Source organism: Ovis canadensis, chromosome 4, assembly GCF_042477335.2.
Source record: "Ovis canadensis isolate MfBH-ARS-UI-01 breed Bighorn chromosome 4, ARS-UI_OviCan_v2, whole genome shotgun sequence".
In the NCBI taxonomy this organism is placed as follows: Eukaryota; Metazoa; Chordata; class Mammalia; order Artiodactyla; family Bovidae; genus Ovis; species Ovis canadensis.
In genome coordinates this window covers 59,277,326-59,293,165 of record NC_091248.1, presented here as the reverse complement: position 1 = coordinate 59,293,165, position 15,840 = coordinate 59,277,326, and the positions used below count along the sequence as shown (strand labels likewise).

Sequence of the window (15,840 nt, the reverse complement as noted above, 5' to 3'; positions counted from 1 at the left end):
ACCACATTTTGACAAGCGTATTTTTGTTGAAACCTAGGATTAAGGAATAGTAAATGAACATTTAAGATCCTCTTAACATATTTAGGGGCTTCCCTAGTGGCTCAGACGGTAAAGCGTCTGTCTACAATGCAGGAGACCCGGGTTCGATCCCTGGGTTGGGAAGATGCCCTGGAGAAGGAAATGGCAGCCCACTCCAGTATTCTTGCCTGGAAAATCCAGTGGACCGTGGAGCCTGGTAGGTTACCGTCCATGGGGTCGCAAAGAGTTGGACACGACTGAGCGACTTCACAGTCTTTCACAGTAACATATTTAAGAGGTCAAAATGTGATACATTTTGAAGTCACAGAGGCATCAATTTAGACTTTTTCTTTCTCATCCTTCCCAACCTTTTTGATTAAATAATTCTCTGTATTATTTAGGCATTATTGATTACACCAGAAAGGAATCTGCACTTTTGGTTTGGTGTTATTTTCAAGATATAAAGGAGGTGATGGCTATATCATTTCATTAAACTTATTTTATGCATGCCTTCTCAATTTGCTGTAACATGCCATTTTAATTTGCTAATCCCAAGGATTCCTGTTGTAATACTGGAAGTTGTATTTTTGAATGGGCTGTGGTCTTAAGCTGGCTCTTTATCGTTTTTTGTTTTGTTTTGTTTCTAATCCTAATCAAAGCTTTGGTTTCTTTTTAACATATAGGAAAAACTTTTATCATAGAGGAAGCATCTACAGAGTTTATCCTGGTGACTTAAAATCTATAAATAGCGTGTGAAATGATTTCTAGCTCAACATACTGAATTTTGTCTAATAGCAAAGAATTTTCAAAGCCTTTGGCATTCTATGATCAAGGACATTAGTTATTCTTGATTGCTTTTTAAAAAGAAAACATGTTTTCTAATTCATGTCCTGCAGAGTCTGACTGTATTTTACATTCATCCTTCTCAAAACTGCCTATTCTGATTTCTTTCTTTTTTTTTTTTTAATTTAATGTGGTTTAATCATTTATTCAGCTCTGTGTGCTCTTGGTAAGTTAGTGTTTCTTTGGGAATTATTTGTGTCAAACGACAAAAACAAAACTATTTAGTAACCAGTTTGCAACCCTTTTTTTCAAGGGAAAACAGCCCATGGGCAGGAGGAGTACAGGGCCTCACAAACAGTGGAGTGCTCCTCCCTGGGGATTTTGGGTGAAAGGGAGTTCTACAGAAGAACTCCTTAGAAGAGGCAGCCTGGAAACAGGATTCAACTGGCCAAGAGACTGGTCATTTCCTTATAAAGCCAGCACGTCCTATTTTCTAGGATAATGTCATAAGCTGCTGCTACTACTGCTGCTAATTCACTTCAGTCGTGTCCGACTCTGTGCGACCCCATAGACGGCAGCCCACCAGGCTCCCCTGTCCCTGGGATTCTCCAGGCGAGAACACTGGAGTGGGTTGCTGTTGGAGATTACGAGTGAAATGACATAAAACAAGACACACACAAAAGACAGATGTACACTCCGGCCGGAGGAACAGAACTGGACAAAAAACTAATTGCCTTTTATTATAAAAGCCCCCTAGGCAGAATTCCAGACTGCATGAATAAGCCTTTTCAGCACAGCGCATGTGCATACATGTTATCGTATAGCAAAGGGGAGTGAAATCCCTGTCTACTGCAGAGTCTGCCCAAAGCCCTCATCTCCTCCTTATCTCAAGAAGGGAATGCTCCCGACCATTAAACTCAAGGCTGTGTCCAGACTCTTTGGCAGAACGCCTTGTTTGCAAGGACGTTCAGCTCGAGCAGAGAGACCCGTTTGCAGGCACATCGCTGCTACCCTATTAACCCTTCAGGTTGCCATTTCTTTCTCCAATGTGTGAAAGTGAAAAGTGAAAGTGAAGTCATTCAGTTGTGTCCAACTCTTCGTGACCCATGGACCACAGCCTACCAGGCTCCTCCGTCCATGGGATTTTCCAAGCAAGAGTACTGGAGTGGGTTGCCATTGCCTAGTGAAGCTAAATTGGAGGATTGTGCATGGTGTATGTTTAGATTCCTTGACAGGTATTTCCCCTAAGTGAAGGCTGACTTGGGTTCAGATTTGTGATGTGGGCCAGGCTACTGGGTGGCAGGGTGGTCCTGATACATATAGTATGTTGTGTGTTAAGTCACTTCAGTCGTGTTCGAATCTTTGTAACCCTTTGGACTGTAGCCCGCCAGGCTCCTCTATACATGAGATTCTCTAAGCAAGAATATCAGAGAGGGTGGCCATGCTCTCTGCCAGGGGATCTTCCCCACCCAGGGATCAAACCCACATTTATGTCTCTGCATTGGCAGATGGATTCTTTACGACTAGTGCCACCTGGGAAGCCGTGTGTGTGTGTGTGTGTGTATAGACACGTATATGTGTATATATATGTGTATGTGTGTGTATTAACTTTATCATTTGTCAAAGTAATTTTTCTGACTATAATCAGATGAGCACTTTATAAGACAGATTTAAAGTTTCTTTTTTTTTTAACACAGAAGATAACTGATGTATATAAAGAATAAGGACACTTAAACTTTTTTATTACCTTTTTTACATAAAAGTTTTAATGAAAGAAAAATTTCAGCAATCTGAATTTTAAAATCTGAAATTTTAGGATGTTATCCTTCACCTGAAAAAAACAGCTCAGTTGGATCTTAATGTTCTATTTGTCATATTTACTCTATTTACTCCTCTGATCACAAATAATAGTAATACTCTTTGTATTTGTGTAGCAGTGAGAAAGGTGGTGCTAGTGGTAAAGAACTCGCCTAACCAGTGCAGGAGATGTTAGAGACACAGATTCCATCCCTGGATCGGGAAGATCCCCTGGAGGAAGAAATGGCAACCCGCTCCAGTTTTCTCACCTGGAGAATCCCACGGACAGAGGAACCTGGTGGGCTACAGTTCAAAGGGTCACAAAGAGTTGGACACTACTGAAATGACTTAACACAGGAGAAATACTAACCTATGATGTCATAGCTCTTCATTGCAGTCCTTTAAGGATGTAGTTAGGTATTATCTTTATTTAGCAGTTGAGTGGAAACAGTGTCAGACTTTATTTTCTTGGGCTCCAAAATCACTGCAGATGGTGATGGCAGCCATGAAATTAAAAGACGCTTACTCCTTGGAAGGAAAGCTATGACTAACCCAGATAGCATATTAAAAAGCAGAGACATTACTTTGCCAACAAGGTCCGTCTAGTCAAGGCTATGGTTTTTCCTGTGGTCATGTATGGATGTGAGAGTTGGACAGTGAAGAAAGCTGAGTGCCGAAGAATTGATGCTTTTGAACTATGATGTTGGAGAAGACTCTTGAGAGTCCCTTGGACTGCAATGAGGTCCAACCAGTCCATCCTAAAGGAGACCAGTCCTGGGTGTTCATTGGAAGGAATGATGCTGAAGCTGAAGCTCCAATACTTTGGCCACCTGATGCGAAGAGTTGACTCATTGGAAAAGACTCTGATGCTGGGAGGGATTGGGGGCAGGAGGAGAAGGGGACAACAGAGGATGAGATGGCTGGATGGCATCACTGACTCGATGGACGTGAATTTGCGTGAACTCCAGGAGTTGGTGATGGACAGGGAGGCCTGGCGTGCTGTGATTCATGGGATCATGAAGAGTCGGACACCACTGAGCAACTGAACTGAAGCCCAAATTTGGGTTTCCCTGATGACTTAGCAGTAAAGAATTTACCTGCTAATGCAGGAGATGCAGGCTTGATCCTTGGGACAGAAAGATTGCCCGGAGAAGGAAATGGCAACCCGTCCCTGTGTTTGTACCTCGGAAATCCCGTGGACAGGATCCTGGAGGGCTATAGTCCATGGGGTTGCAAGAATCAGACACTACTTAGAGACTAAACCACTACCACACCCAAGTTTAGAGGTTAAATTTCTCTCTAAGCTTAACCTCTAGTTAATGGGAGAACTGAGTCCTGTCCCGATTCCCAACTAATGTACTTTCCACTACTATGAAGGTAAATTGCTCACTGATGTATATTATATATACATATATCTAAGTATAATCATGTGTATATATATATACACATTCTGACTAATATGCTGTTGATGGAATAATTGTCACTGAGTTGTATATTAATAACATCGCAGTGTGTGCATGCTCAGTTGTGTCCGATTTTTGCAAGGCTGCCAGGCTCCTCTGTCCATGGAATTTTCCAGGCAGAATACTATAGCAGGTTGCCATTTCCTCCTCCAGGGGATCTTGGTAATTAAGTATTAATTTGCTAACCCTCTTTTCCTTTGTGAACAACAGATGGATTTGTGAATAATACTGATAGCTAAGTTTGGAAAAGAAAGCTAGAATCCAGAAGCAGATTTCGAGGTAATAAAGCCTCTGTGACAACTGATAAATATAAAATATAAAATTTTTATGACCAATTTGTTTCCAAAAGGACCGCATAAATTCTGTCTAGTAATTATCAAGTGCATTCTCTATGTTTCTTAGAAGATTAAATGCTGACTTAATAGAAAAACTTTTATTCCTGTGTGTCTAACCAAAGAGAGGTCTGAACTGCGACATTTGGTGAAGACAGGTTGTCCAAGTACGGATATTTTACTTGAAAAACTGCACACATGGGTAAAATGCTTTCTAAAAACAAGAATGCTTTATTTCAAAAGGAAGTGTTTCATGTTTTCTTTCTTTGACATTTAAGGATTGCCAGCTGCCTGGAATTGAATGTGTTGCTTTATCGTTTAAAAATTAAGGAATAAATAACAGTACAATGTGTGTTTGAGATTTCAACATACTCACGAATCATAACATTGGAAATCCTCATTCCTAGATTTGATATTTAATAAATAATTGAGTGGCTATCCATGACATAACAAAGATGCTAACATTTATCTGGAAAATATTCAGAACTGTATTTTCTGATATCAAAAATACTGAATTCACTATTTTATTTTTTTAATTTAATTTTTATTTTATATTACAGTGTAGTTGATTTGTGTTATGTTTTAGGTATACAGCCAAGTGATTCAGTTATACATGCATGTATATCTATTCTTTTTCAGATTCTTTTCCCATATAGGTTATTACAGAATAGTGAGTAGAGTTTAATATGCTATAAGCTAGGTCCTTGTTGATTATCTATCTTATATATAGTAGTATCAGTTCAATTCAGTCACTCAGTCGTGTCCGACTCTTTGCGACCCCATGAATCGCAGCACGCCAGGCCTCCCTGTCCATCACCAACTCCTGGAGTTCACCCAAACTCACGTGCATCGAGTCAGTGATGCCATCCAGCCATCTCATCCTCTGTCATCCCCTCCTCCTGCCCCTAATCCCTCCCAGCATCAGGGTCTTTTCCAGTGAGTCAACTCTTCGCATGACGTGGCCAAAGTACTGGAGTATATATATGTTAATCCCAATCTCCTAATTTATCCCTCCTCCCACCAACTTTTCCCCTTTGGTAACCATAACTTTGTTTTCAAAATCTGTGAGTCTGTTTCTGTTTTGTAAATAAGTTCATTTCTATTGTTCTTTTATATTGTACCAACATAAGTGATACCTGATCCTTCTCTGACTTCAGTTAGTATGATCATCTCTAGGTCTACCCATGTTGCTGTAAGTGGCATTATTTCATTTTTTGATGGTTGAGTAATATTCCATTATTATATGGACTCTTATAAAATTACACATCATCTTTATCCATTCCTCTGCTGATGGACATTTATGTTGCTTCTGTGTCCTGGTAATTGTGAATAGCGCTGCAGTGAACACTGGGGTGCCTGCATCTTTCTGAATTATGGTTTTCTTCGGATATATGCCCAGTAGTGGGATTGCTGGATCATATGTTAATTCTGTTTTTAGTTATTATTATTTTTTTTGTAGGTTGTGGAAACTTCCATAGATTTATGAGCAACTTTCAAAGATCATCTTTAAAGGAAGAGTTCTTGAAAGTTTCAATGAATCAAACCCAATTGCACGTAATAATATACTTTCTTATGGTTATATCTGAACACACCGATTTTGAAACTATAGTGCAGATAAAAAACAGTAATCTTGCAATGCAGTGTTGGATTTAGTGTCAAAATGGATATGTGAATTAAGAGGCGTATAGTAAGTACTCAGTCAGTATATGTTAGCTAGTTTAAAGTGGTATTACATTGCAACTGAAGACCACACAGCTCCTGTTGGCTCCTGACAGTCTCAAAGCAAATATTTTAAAGAACTGCAGAAATATTCTGGCAAAATGAAGCCACAGCTTTAGAAAAGGATCATAAAACTTTGATCAGTATAGAGAACAAGCCTTTATTTCTGAAACTGTAGTTAAACATTGGCCAAAGATTGGCCACAGTGAACATAAACTAGATTCTGGCCATATGAGAGAGGATCCACTGGAGTTTGAGATAAAGGCCAGAATTTTGAGGGATCATTTATTGAAACAAACACATGAACTGCATATTATCTTGAAATTTCTGGCTATGGCCAAATTCTACATTTGGGCCCTTTTCCTATTAAAATTGAAAACCATCACTCAAAACTGAATATACAGTCTTTTTTGCTTTCCATGAAAAGTTGATTCAATTTGTTGGGGCCTACTTTTACACTGTTTGGAAAAATCTATTCTTCACGTGTGTGTTCTCAGTTGTGTCCAGCTCTTTGTGACCCTGTGGACTGTCCACAGGCTCCTCTGTCCATGGCATTTTCCAGGCAAGAATACTAGAGCAGGTTGCCAGTTCCTACTCTAGGTATTTCTAGTTTTATAAGGAACCTCTGTACTGTTCTCCATAGTAACTGTATCAATTTACATTCCCACCAATGGTGTGCGACGGTTCCCTTTTCTCCACACCTTCTCCAGCATATATTGTTTGTAGATTTTTTTTTAGTAATAGCCATTCTGATTGGTATAAGGTGATACCTCATTTTTTGTAATTTAGATTTGCATTTCTCAAATACCTAGCGATGCTGGGCATCCTTTCATGTGCTTTTTGGCCATCCATGTGCCTTCTTTGGCAACCCACTCCAGTGTTCTTGCCTGGAGATTCCCAGGGACGGGGGAGCCTGGTGGGCTGTCGTCTCTGGGGTCGCACAGAGTCGGACACGACTGAAGCAACTTAGCAGCAGCAGCAGCATGTGCCTTCTTTGGATAAATGTCTATTTAGATATTCTGCCCATTTTTGGATGGATTGTTTATTTTGATATTGAACTGCGTAAACTATTTCTACATTTTGGGGATTAATCCCTTGTTGGTCTCTTCATTTGAAAATATTGTCTCCCACTCTGCGGGTTGTCTTTTCATTTTACTTTTGGTTTCCTTTGCTGTGCAAAAGCCTTTAAGTTTAATTAGGTCCCAATTAAACTTTTTTAGTTTTTATTTTTATTTTTATTTTCATTAACTTTAGGAGATTGATCCAGAAAGATACTGCTGTGATTTATGTCAAATAGTGTTCTCCCTATGTTTTCTTCTGAGTTGTATAGTATGTGGTCTTAGGTTTAGTTCTTTGATAACATTTTAACTTTCTAAGTGGCACATAAAACAATTGCTTTATGAATCCATGGTGTCTTAAATTGGATGAAAATCAGTATAATGTAAAGATCCTCATCAACTTTTGAGACCCCTTTTGTAACAGGTTGTTGACAGTGTACATGTCTTTATGAATATGCCTTGTACTCAGTGTTGGCCAGAAATCAAGGCAGAATTTTCACTTATGGTTAACTTTGGAGACAGATATATGACAAAAAATAATTGGGAAGTCTGCTACATTTGAAAAAGGAAACTCCAACCTGAGATCAGTCCTGGGTGTTCTTTGGAAGGAATGATGCTGAAGCTGAAACTCTAGTACTTTGGCCACCTCATGCGAAGAGTTGACTCATTGGAAAAGACTCTGATGCTGGGAGGGATTGGGGGCAGGAGGAGAAGGGGACGGCAGAGGATGAGATGGCTGGATGGTATCACTGACTCGATGGACATGAGTTTGAGTGAACTCCAGGAGTTGGTGATGGACAGGGAGGCCTGGCATGCTGCAGTCCATGGGGTCACAAAGAGTTGGACACGACTGAGCGACTGAACTGAACTGAACCTGTGTATGTTTAGTTAGATATATTTTCTAAGTTTACAAAGCTGAAAGCTAGTCAGCAGAGCAGGATCCAGTGGATGGTCTCTGTGAGCCTGTTCTGTATCCACTACAGAGTGACCACAGGGTGATATGCGATGCAGAGCCTTCGCATGACCAGCCATCCAGCAGCTCCGTGTGTCTCCGCAGGCTGACGATCCCTTGGTTGCTGGATCATCTGTTGACAAAGCTCCTCACTGGGCACATTCACCAGACGCACTTCTAGTACTTTTCCTCCAAAGGAACAAGCCCAGGTTCTGGTTCCTTCTGACCATCTCATGCTTCGAGTGTGTAGTGTGCGATGGCGCATCATAGCACTAGCATTTTGTGTGGTTTGAGCACCTTTCACGGGCGGACATAATCCTGTGAATTCAGCGGTGTCCATGTGCTGCCCCCTCCTCTCACCCCAGGGATATCTGAAGACTCCTGTGCACAGCACTGTGGCGGCAAGGGGGCCCTGCGGGGAGTGTGATGCATCTGAGAAAGCAGATGAAGGGCCTGTGTCTGGGACAGAGGAGAGAGTGGGCAGAGCTAGAAGCACACACCCTCGCGGCCCATCTTACTGACTTTGTCCTCATTCTGAGAACCAAGGACATTCTCTAGAGGTTCCCTTTACTACATCCCCCTCTTAAAAAAAAAAAAAGATATGCCTTTAAAAAGCTGTCTTCTCAAGTCTGGATTTTGTATGTGTTAGGAGTGGGGTATATTAAGAGGGGATAGGTTGTGGTGGAGAACTGCTTCTAAGGATTAATCTGGGTGAAAGCCTGAGTCGGGGGGGAAAAATGGGTTCCATGTGAATAGACAGGTTTAAAAAAGTTTCTTGTCCAGGAAGAAAACAGTCCCCAAACCCATTTTTCACTCTTGTTTCAGTCTCCAGGCCCCTGGAGCCTCTTTGCTCTCACTTTCATCACCCCCAGAGCAGCCTGGATCCCAGAGATCCGTTTGCACTGGCGGTCAGGGCTCACCTGGGATCCTTCCTTCCCTGTGATCTCAAACCATGCCTCAGACTCACTGGGGCACAGATCCAGTTTCTCTTCCGCACTTGAAACGTACTTAATTTCCCCTAATCCTTTACTGGGTTAGTAGGCTTCCAGTTCTGACTCATCCCATTTTTAACTCCTAGCCCCAACCTGCCCTACGAAGTGGCCAAAGTTGGCCACCATCCAGAGACTCTCAAGTCTCAGTGATGCAGCTTCTTTATTGTCTCTCCGAATTCATCTTTCCTTACTATCACTGTCTCATCATCTTTTGCCTGGTCTGCTATTCTGCCTTTTAGTTCTTCAGTTAAAAATATATGATTATGATAGCTGCCTTGAAATTTTGCTGGGAATGTTAATTTAAATGCAGTGTGTGACACATGTAGCATAGAGCCTCACTGTTAGTGACGTTCTGGGTTTCTTCTATCTCCTGCTCCTTCATTTCTGTTCCTGGCTCCAGGTTTTAGCCTCTCCCTTTTTGTTTTTATCCTGCTACCAGAGTTGTCCCCAGAGTGCCCTATTGAAGTGCCTTTAGTGTTTCTGCATTGCCTGAGTGTAGCCAGACCTCCTTAATGTCACAGCCCCAGGCCCACCCTTTACATCCCATCCTTACACCTTTCCCCGACTCTCAAAGCCTTTCTTGCATCTTATGTTCCAGGTACATTTGACAACTGGGTGTTGTCTGAAAACCCTGCTTTGAGTTTTTTGTTTGGTTTTGAATCAGAGTTCCCGTTTCTTTTTTCTCTCCTATCTCTTGATTGTTGAAAACAATGAACCAATACTTTATTATATATTTGGTAGAATTATTACATATGTGTGTCTATATGAATGTCTGTGTGTAACAAGTGCACACAATCTCACAGACTACTGTTAGTCATCCCAGGGGATGGGCATGAGGTCAGCTCTGCCATTGGTTAGACATATTATCTTGTCCAGAAGTGACTTAAACTCTATACTGTGTATTTTCATCTGTTGAGTGAAGTACGGTTTAAATGGATGGTTTTTGTTTCTGCCTGGACCCAAACTTTGTTATAACCCAGGTAAAGCTATTCTGTAGGAGGAACTGAGATAAATCTCTATCCTTTGCTTTCTAATAGAAGTTAACAACTTTAGATGTTGACTGGATTAGGAAATAAAGAAGTAGTTGGGTGAATAGCAGGCACTTTATGTATATTATGTCATTTAATTCTGTGAAACCTCACTTGAGATAAGTAGGTATTTAGCAGATAAGATAATGGAGGACTGGAAAGGTTAAGTCACCTGCCCAAGACATCAATCTGGTTAGCCTGTGGTAGCTGTTGGGCTCTCCCACAAGCAGCCATGCCTGAGCGGAAGTGGGTGCTTCAGCTTCGTCAGCTGTGGTTTCTTAATACAGTTTTTCTCTGGACCATGAAGTGTTTACTCCAGACAGTTTTTGGGGAAAAGTTTTTGGTTGTGTGTACGTGTTCATCCTGGGGTTTGTGTTATTTCCGTTTCTTCCTGGGTAATTCTATTTAAACACCAGTGAAATCAAATCATAATGCTTGGCTCTCTGTTGTTTGTGCTTATTTTTCTCAGAAAGCAAATGGTTCGTTTAACAGAATAGGAAAGGGATGAAATCCATGGTGGGTGAATGGATAGCCTTACTGCATTGTTGCTCACTTTAATGTGTCTGGAATCCTGTATAGCCCAAAGCAAGGATTTCAGTGCCTCAAGGGAGGTGGTGTGAGTGGGCACAGGAGCAGTAACGAAGAGGGAGGCAGCAGCGGCTCGGGTTTGTTGAGCTGAGCCTGATGCGTGTGGCTAACGTGAGGATGTGCATACACGTGTTACACTTCTGTATACATTTTGCATGCATGGTTCTAAGTGCTTTACTTGCATTTGCTTTTTCAAGCCTCTCAATAACCCTTTGGATTATCATCTCCATTTTTTAGATGAGGAAATCAAGGCACAGAGAGGGTAGGACACTGGCTTAAGTTCATAGAGCTAGGATTCATGCTTGCAGTTCTATGTCTGAGTTAATTGAAATTTGTATTGTTAACCTGTTACATTGTTGAAATGTTTCTCAACTAATGTGTATCTCCTTTTTTGGTGTTTGGACTCAATGCACTTTTTGGAGGGCATCAGTAAGTTTCAGAGAAGGCAATGGCACCCCACTGCAGTACTCTTACCTGAAAAATCCCATGGGCGGAGGAGCCTGGTGGGCTATAGTCTGTGGGGTTGCTAAGAGTCGGACACGACTGAGCAACTTCACTTTCCCTTTTCACTTTCACACATTGGAAAAGGAAATGGCAACCCACTTCAGTGTTCTTGCCTGGAGAATCCCAGGGACAGGGGAGCCTGGTGGGCTGCCGTCTATGGCGTTGTGCAGAGTCAGACACGACTGAAGTGACTTAGCAGCAGCAGCAACAGTTTGTCTTCAAAGTAAAAATAACTAGGCCTTGTGGGGTTGTACTAAGTCATTGGAATTAGTGAAATATCCTGGAAGAACTAAGACAATCCTTCTTCTTATGTGTTATTAACCATGATATTTTAAAAATGCAGATATGAAAGTATTACAGATTCATGAAGATACTTTATTCTATAGAATGTTATTGAAATGGAAATTTTTCGTATGTTTCAGTGCTGGCTGGTGAAGTAGATTTGCTTTGAATTACAGCACATAAGCAATTTTTTAAATATTTGGCAGTAATAAGTAAAACAAACGCCTTTTCTGTTTAGCAAGCAGTGGATTCTAAAATGATATTTTGCAGGAGGAAGGTTTCAGCCTAATAGAGACATAACAGCATGTGTATGTTTTAGCGTCTTTATGTTAAAACTCAGTATATTCTTCTTCCTTCTGCTTTTTTCGTTTTTAGGTCTTCACCAAAGAACATGGATGAAAATGAAACCAGCCAGCCCCTGATGACAACTAGCCAGTATCCTAAAGAAGCAGTAAGAAAGCGCCAAAATTCACGGAATTCTGGAGGAAGTGATTCTTCTAGGTGTTCCAGGAAGAGTTTCAAACTGGATTACAGACTAGAAGAAGATGTAACTAAATCAAAGAGAGGAAAGGATGGGAGATTCGTTAACCCTTGGCCAACGTGGAAAAATCCCTCTATTCTAAATGCTCTCAGATGGCTGATAATGGAAAGGGATCACAGCGGCGTTCCATGCTCCAAAGAGGTAGCGTCTGTCTTCCGAGTGCTGTGTGTTTGCTCTTCTTTATAAAATTATTGATTTATTGGCTGCACTGGGTCTTGTTTGCTGTGTGGGCTTTTTTCCAGCTGTGGCGAGCTGGGTCTGCTTTCCACTCGCGGTGCCCAGGCTTCTCGTTGGCAGCAGCTTCTCTTGTTGCAGAGCGCAGGCTCTGGAGCATTTGGGCTTCAGTGACTGCAGCCTGTGGGCTCGGGAGTTGCAGCTCCCAGGCTCCAGCACACAGGCCCAGTAGCCGTGCTGCGCAGACTCCATTGCTCTGTGGTGTGTGGGATCTTCCAGGCCAGGGACAAAACCCGTGTCTCCTGTGCTGGCAGGCAGATTCTTTCCCACCGAGCCACCAGGGAAGTCCCGTGTATTTGCTCTTTATATATGTATTCCTTTACTTTTCTGTAAATTGTATTATGATACTCCAGTTAGGTAATCAAGCCCTTTTGTATGATAAGGTTGTGGAGAGATGACATGAATAAGGTAGCTTCACATTCATTGTGGAGCAGCAGAGTGCGTGTGTGTGTAACTAGCTCTGATCTGGTGGCAGCTGGGAGTAGGAACAGAATGTCTTAAAAGTGCAGGGAAGGAAGCTGTTGATTCTGACTGGTGGGACTGGAGATGGTTTTGACCTTTGAGGAGATGATCTTTGAGGTAGGCCTAGAAAGATAAAAAGTATTTGGCAATGGTTTTCCCAGTGGATGGTGGCATAAAGAAGGTCACAAGAGGTGAGAGTGCATGACGTGTTCCAGATTGTACTAACCCGTGCTTTGGACTATGAATTATGAGGGTTAAGCCTAGAGTGCTTGGCTCTTCATTCTCGGATGAAGCTGCTAAAATGTTAAAAGAAATCATCAAATAACCTTCCACTCCTTTAAAATTTGAGAGTAGGTTCCTGGCCTTTCAATATGCCACTTATGATGAAACAAACTTTGGCCTGCGGTTTATTAAATGAATGAGATTTCTCTTTGGCTGGGAGTGGGTGGCTCCCAATTGCAGTAGGACTTTCTTCTCTTAGTTTCTGGCTGCTCTGTTCCTCCTACCCACCTTGTCCTCTCTCTTCCAGCAGTGCCTGTCCTGCCAGATATTGTGGGGAACTGGGAGATAAGGAAGTAGACATTGGAAGTGGGAAGTGGGTGGGAAAAGAGTGGGGACATCCCTGAAGGCTTGATCCGCAGTGAGGCAGGAGGCGGAGAGTAGGTGGGTGGTGGCGATGTTGGATCTTTTAGGTTAAGTGTGTCCATTTTTCTTTAAAAGATATGGGATTAAAAAACAAAACACAACTCATTGTGTCACTTCAGTGCCAAGGAATGTGCATACTATTAATCCTAGTTAACAGAATTAACATGAATAACATTTTCCCAGCACTTTTTAAGGGTGAGTCAGGAGATTAATAAAAAACCTTATTGTATGTTTAAAACTTTGTGGATGGGAGCAACAAGAACATTTTTGTTTCTTCTGGAGTATGAAGAGAATCATGGAGTCACGCTGTGAGAAGAAGGGCTTAGGGCAGGAGGCCAAGATGGGTAGACTACCTGTTGGGTAAAATTCCTTCCTGGTATTTGGGCCACAGCCTCTAAAACTACAGCAGGCAACGGCACCCCACTCCAGCACTCTTGCCTGGAAAATCCCATGGACGAGGAGCCTGTTAGGCTGCACTCCATGGGGTCGCTGAGGGTCAGATACAACTGAGCAACTTCACTTTCACTTTCACAGACTCATAGTCTCCAAACTGCCGGTTACTACACAGGTGAGGGTCTAAGATTCACAGTCTACACTGTCCTTCCCTAAGACCAAGCTCCACTGAGCTGTTGTAACCCAAAGGGTATGCAAAATGATGGACATGATCTAAAAAATGTATTTAAATTCCAAGTACTAGAGATTCAGCTAACAACACTGTAGCCTTGAATGGATTTTGATTGATCCCCATCTAGAATACAATGGCACCCCACTCCAGTACTCCTGCCTGGAAAATCCCATGGATGGAGGAGCCTGGTGGACTGCAGTCCCTGGGGTTGCTAAGAGTTGGACACGGCTGAGCAACTTCCCTTTCACTTCTCACTTTCATGCATTGGAGAAGGAAATGGCAACCCACTCCAGTGTTCTTGCCTGGAGAATCGCAGGGACGGGGGAGCCTTGTGGGCTGCCGTCTCCGGGGTCGCACAGAGTCAGACACGACTGAAGCGCCTTAGCAGCAGCAGCAGTGGTGTCTTCAGTTCTCCTTCCTTTCAAAGGGAAAGTAAGTGCCCACATGAAAGCAGAAGTCCATCTCTGAAGACTGACGATTTAGAGGCAACTGGAGACGGGGTTCACTTTCTGAGGACTCATCAGGCCAGTGGTTCTTAAACTCCTGTGTTGAGATGCTAAAGCTCAAGCCAGGAACAAAGCAGAAAGCACCCTTGCCTCCTGGGGCCTTAGGTTTAGTGGAAGAGAGACAATAAATAAGTAAATGGTGTGTGATGGTGAAAAATGATTAGTGCTTTGAGGAGTCATAAAGCGGAAAAGGAAATGGAGGGGGGCCGTTTGGAGCCGAATTCTTTAATGAAGCATAAGCATTTTTAAAACTTTATTTTTAATTGAAGAATAATTGCTTTACAGTATTGTGTTGGTTTCTACCAAACATCAACACGAAATCAGCCATAGGTTTACCTATATCCCCTCCCACCTCCCTCCCCATCCCATCCCTTTTTTTAAAAAGGCAGGAGTTTCTTGTTTCTTTGATTTTCATTTTATATTGGATTATAGTTGGTTTACAAGCTTCTTGCCATGTAGGGTATTACTGAAATATTGACAAGAGTACCCTATTCCTTACAGAAGATCCATGTTGATTATCTGTTTTATATTTAATGGTATCTATATGTTAACCCCAAACTCCTAATTTATCCTTCACTGCCAGGTTTTCTTGTGCCTACAGCAGCCACCACTGAGCTTTCCAAGTCTGCGAGTCTATCTGTTTTGCAAAAAATAACTTCATTTGTATCATTTTTCCTTAACTGTACCTAAAATTGATAGCAGATTTTATTTGTCTTCCTCTGTCTGACTTGCTTCTCTTAGCATGATCATTGGAAGGGCCATGTACACTGCTGCAGATGACCTAATTTCAATTGTTTTTAACGCCTGAGTATATTCCCTTATATGGATCTGCACATCTTCCTTACCTGTCTTCATCTATCTTCTTCATCTGTTGATGGACATTTTGGCTGAATCCGTGTGCTGCTGCTGTGCATAGTGCTGCAGTGACCTCTGGGATGCATTTGTCATTTCAAACTATGGATTTCTCTGCGAAGACACGCTGGAGTGGAATTGCCGGGTATATAGTATATCTACTGTTAGTTTTTAAAGAGCCCCTGTTCTCCATAAAGGCTGTTACCAGTTAACATAGGAGGGTTCCCTTTTCTTCATGGCCTTTCCACTATTTATTGTTATTTTTAAATTTTATGTATTTAGTCATTCTGTTTTGGCTGTGCTGGGTCTTCCTCGCGGCACAGGCTTTTCTCAGTTGCAGAGAGCAGAGGGGCTACTCTCTCGTACTGTGTGGGCTGCTCATTGCGGTTGTTTCTCTTGCGGAGCCCAGGCTCTAGGGTGAGCGGGCTTCAGTAGTTGTGATGCCTGGGGTCAGTATTT

The 15,840-nt window shown here is 42.0% G+C and overlaps 1 protein-coding gene across 6 annotated transcripts in view; it reads left to right on the top strand.

Moving 5' to 3' along the window:
- Positions 1-15,840, top strand: part of NAPEPLD (N-acyl phosphatidylethanolamine phospholipase D) — a 99,784-nt gene that overhangs the window by 64,315 nt on the left and 19,629 nt on the right. For all 6 annotated transcript variants that reach the window (XM_069587832.1, XM_069587830.1, XM_069587831.1 and 3 more), the window contains one exon: positions 11,892-12,198. In XM_069587832.1, the coding sequence (XP_069443933.1) occupies positions 11,908-12,198 (291 nt within the window). In that variant the 5' untranslated portion in view covers positions 11,892-11,907. The remainder of the gene's footprint in view (positions 1-11,891; positions 12,199-15,840) is intronic.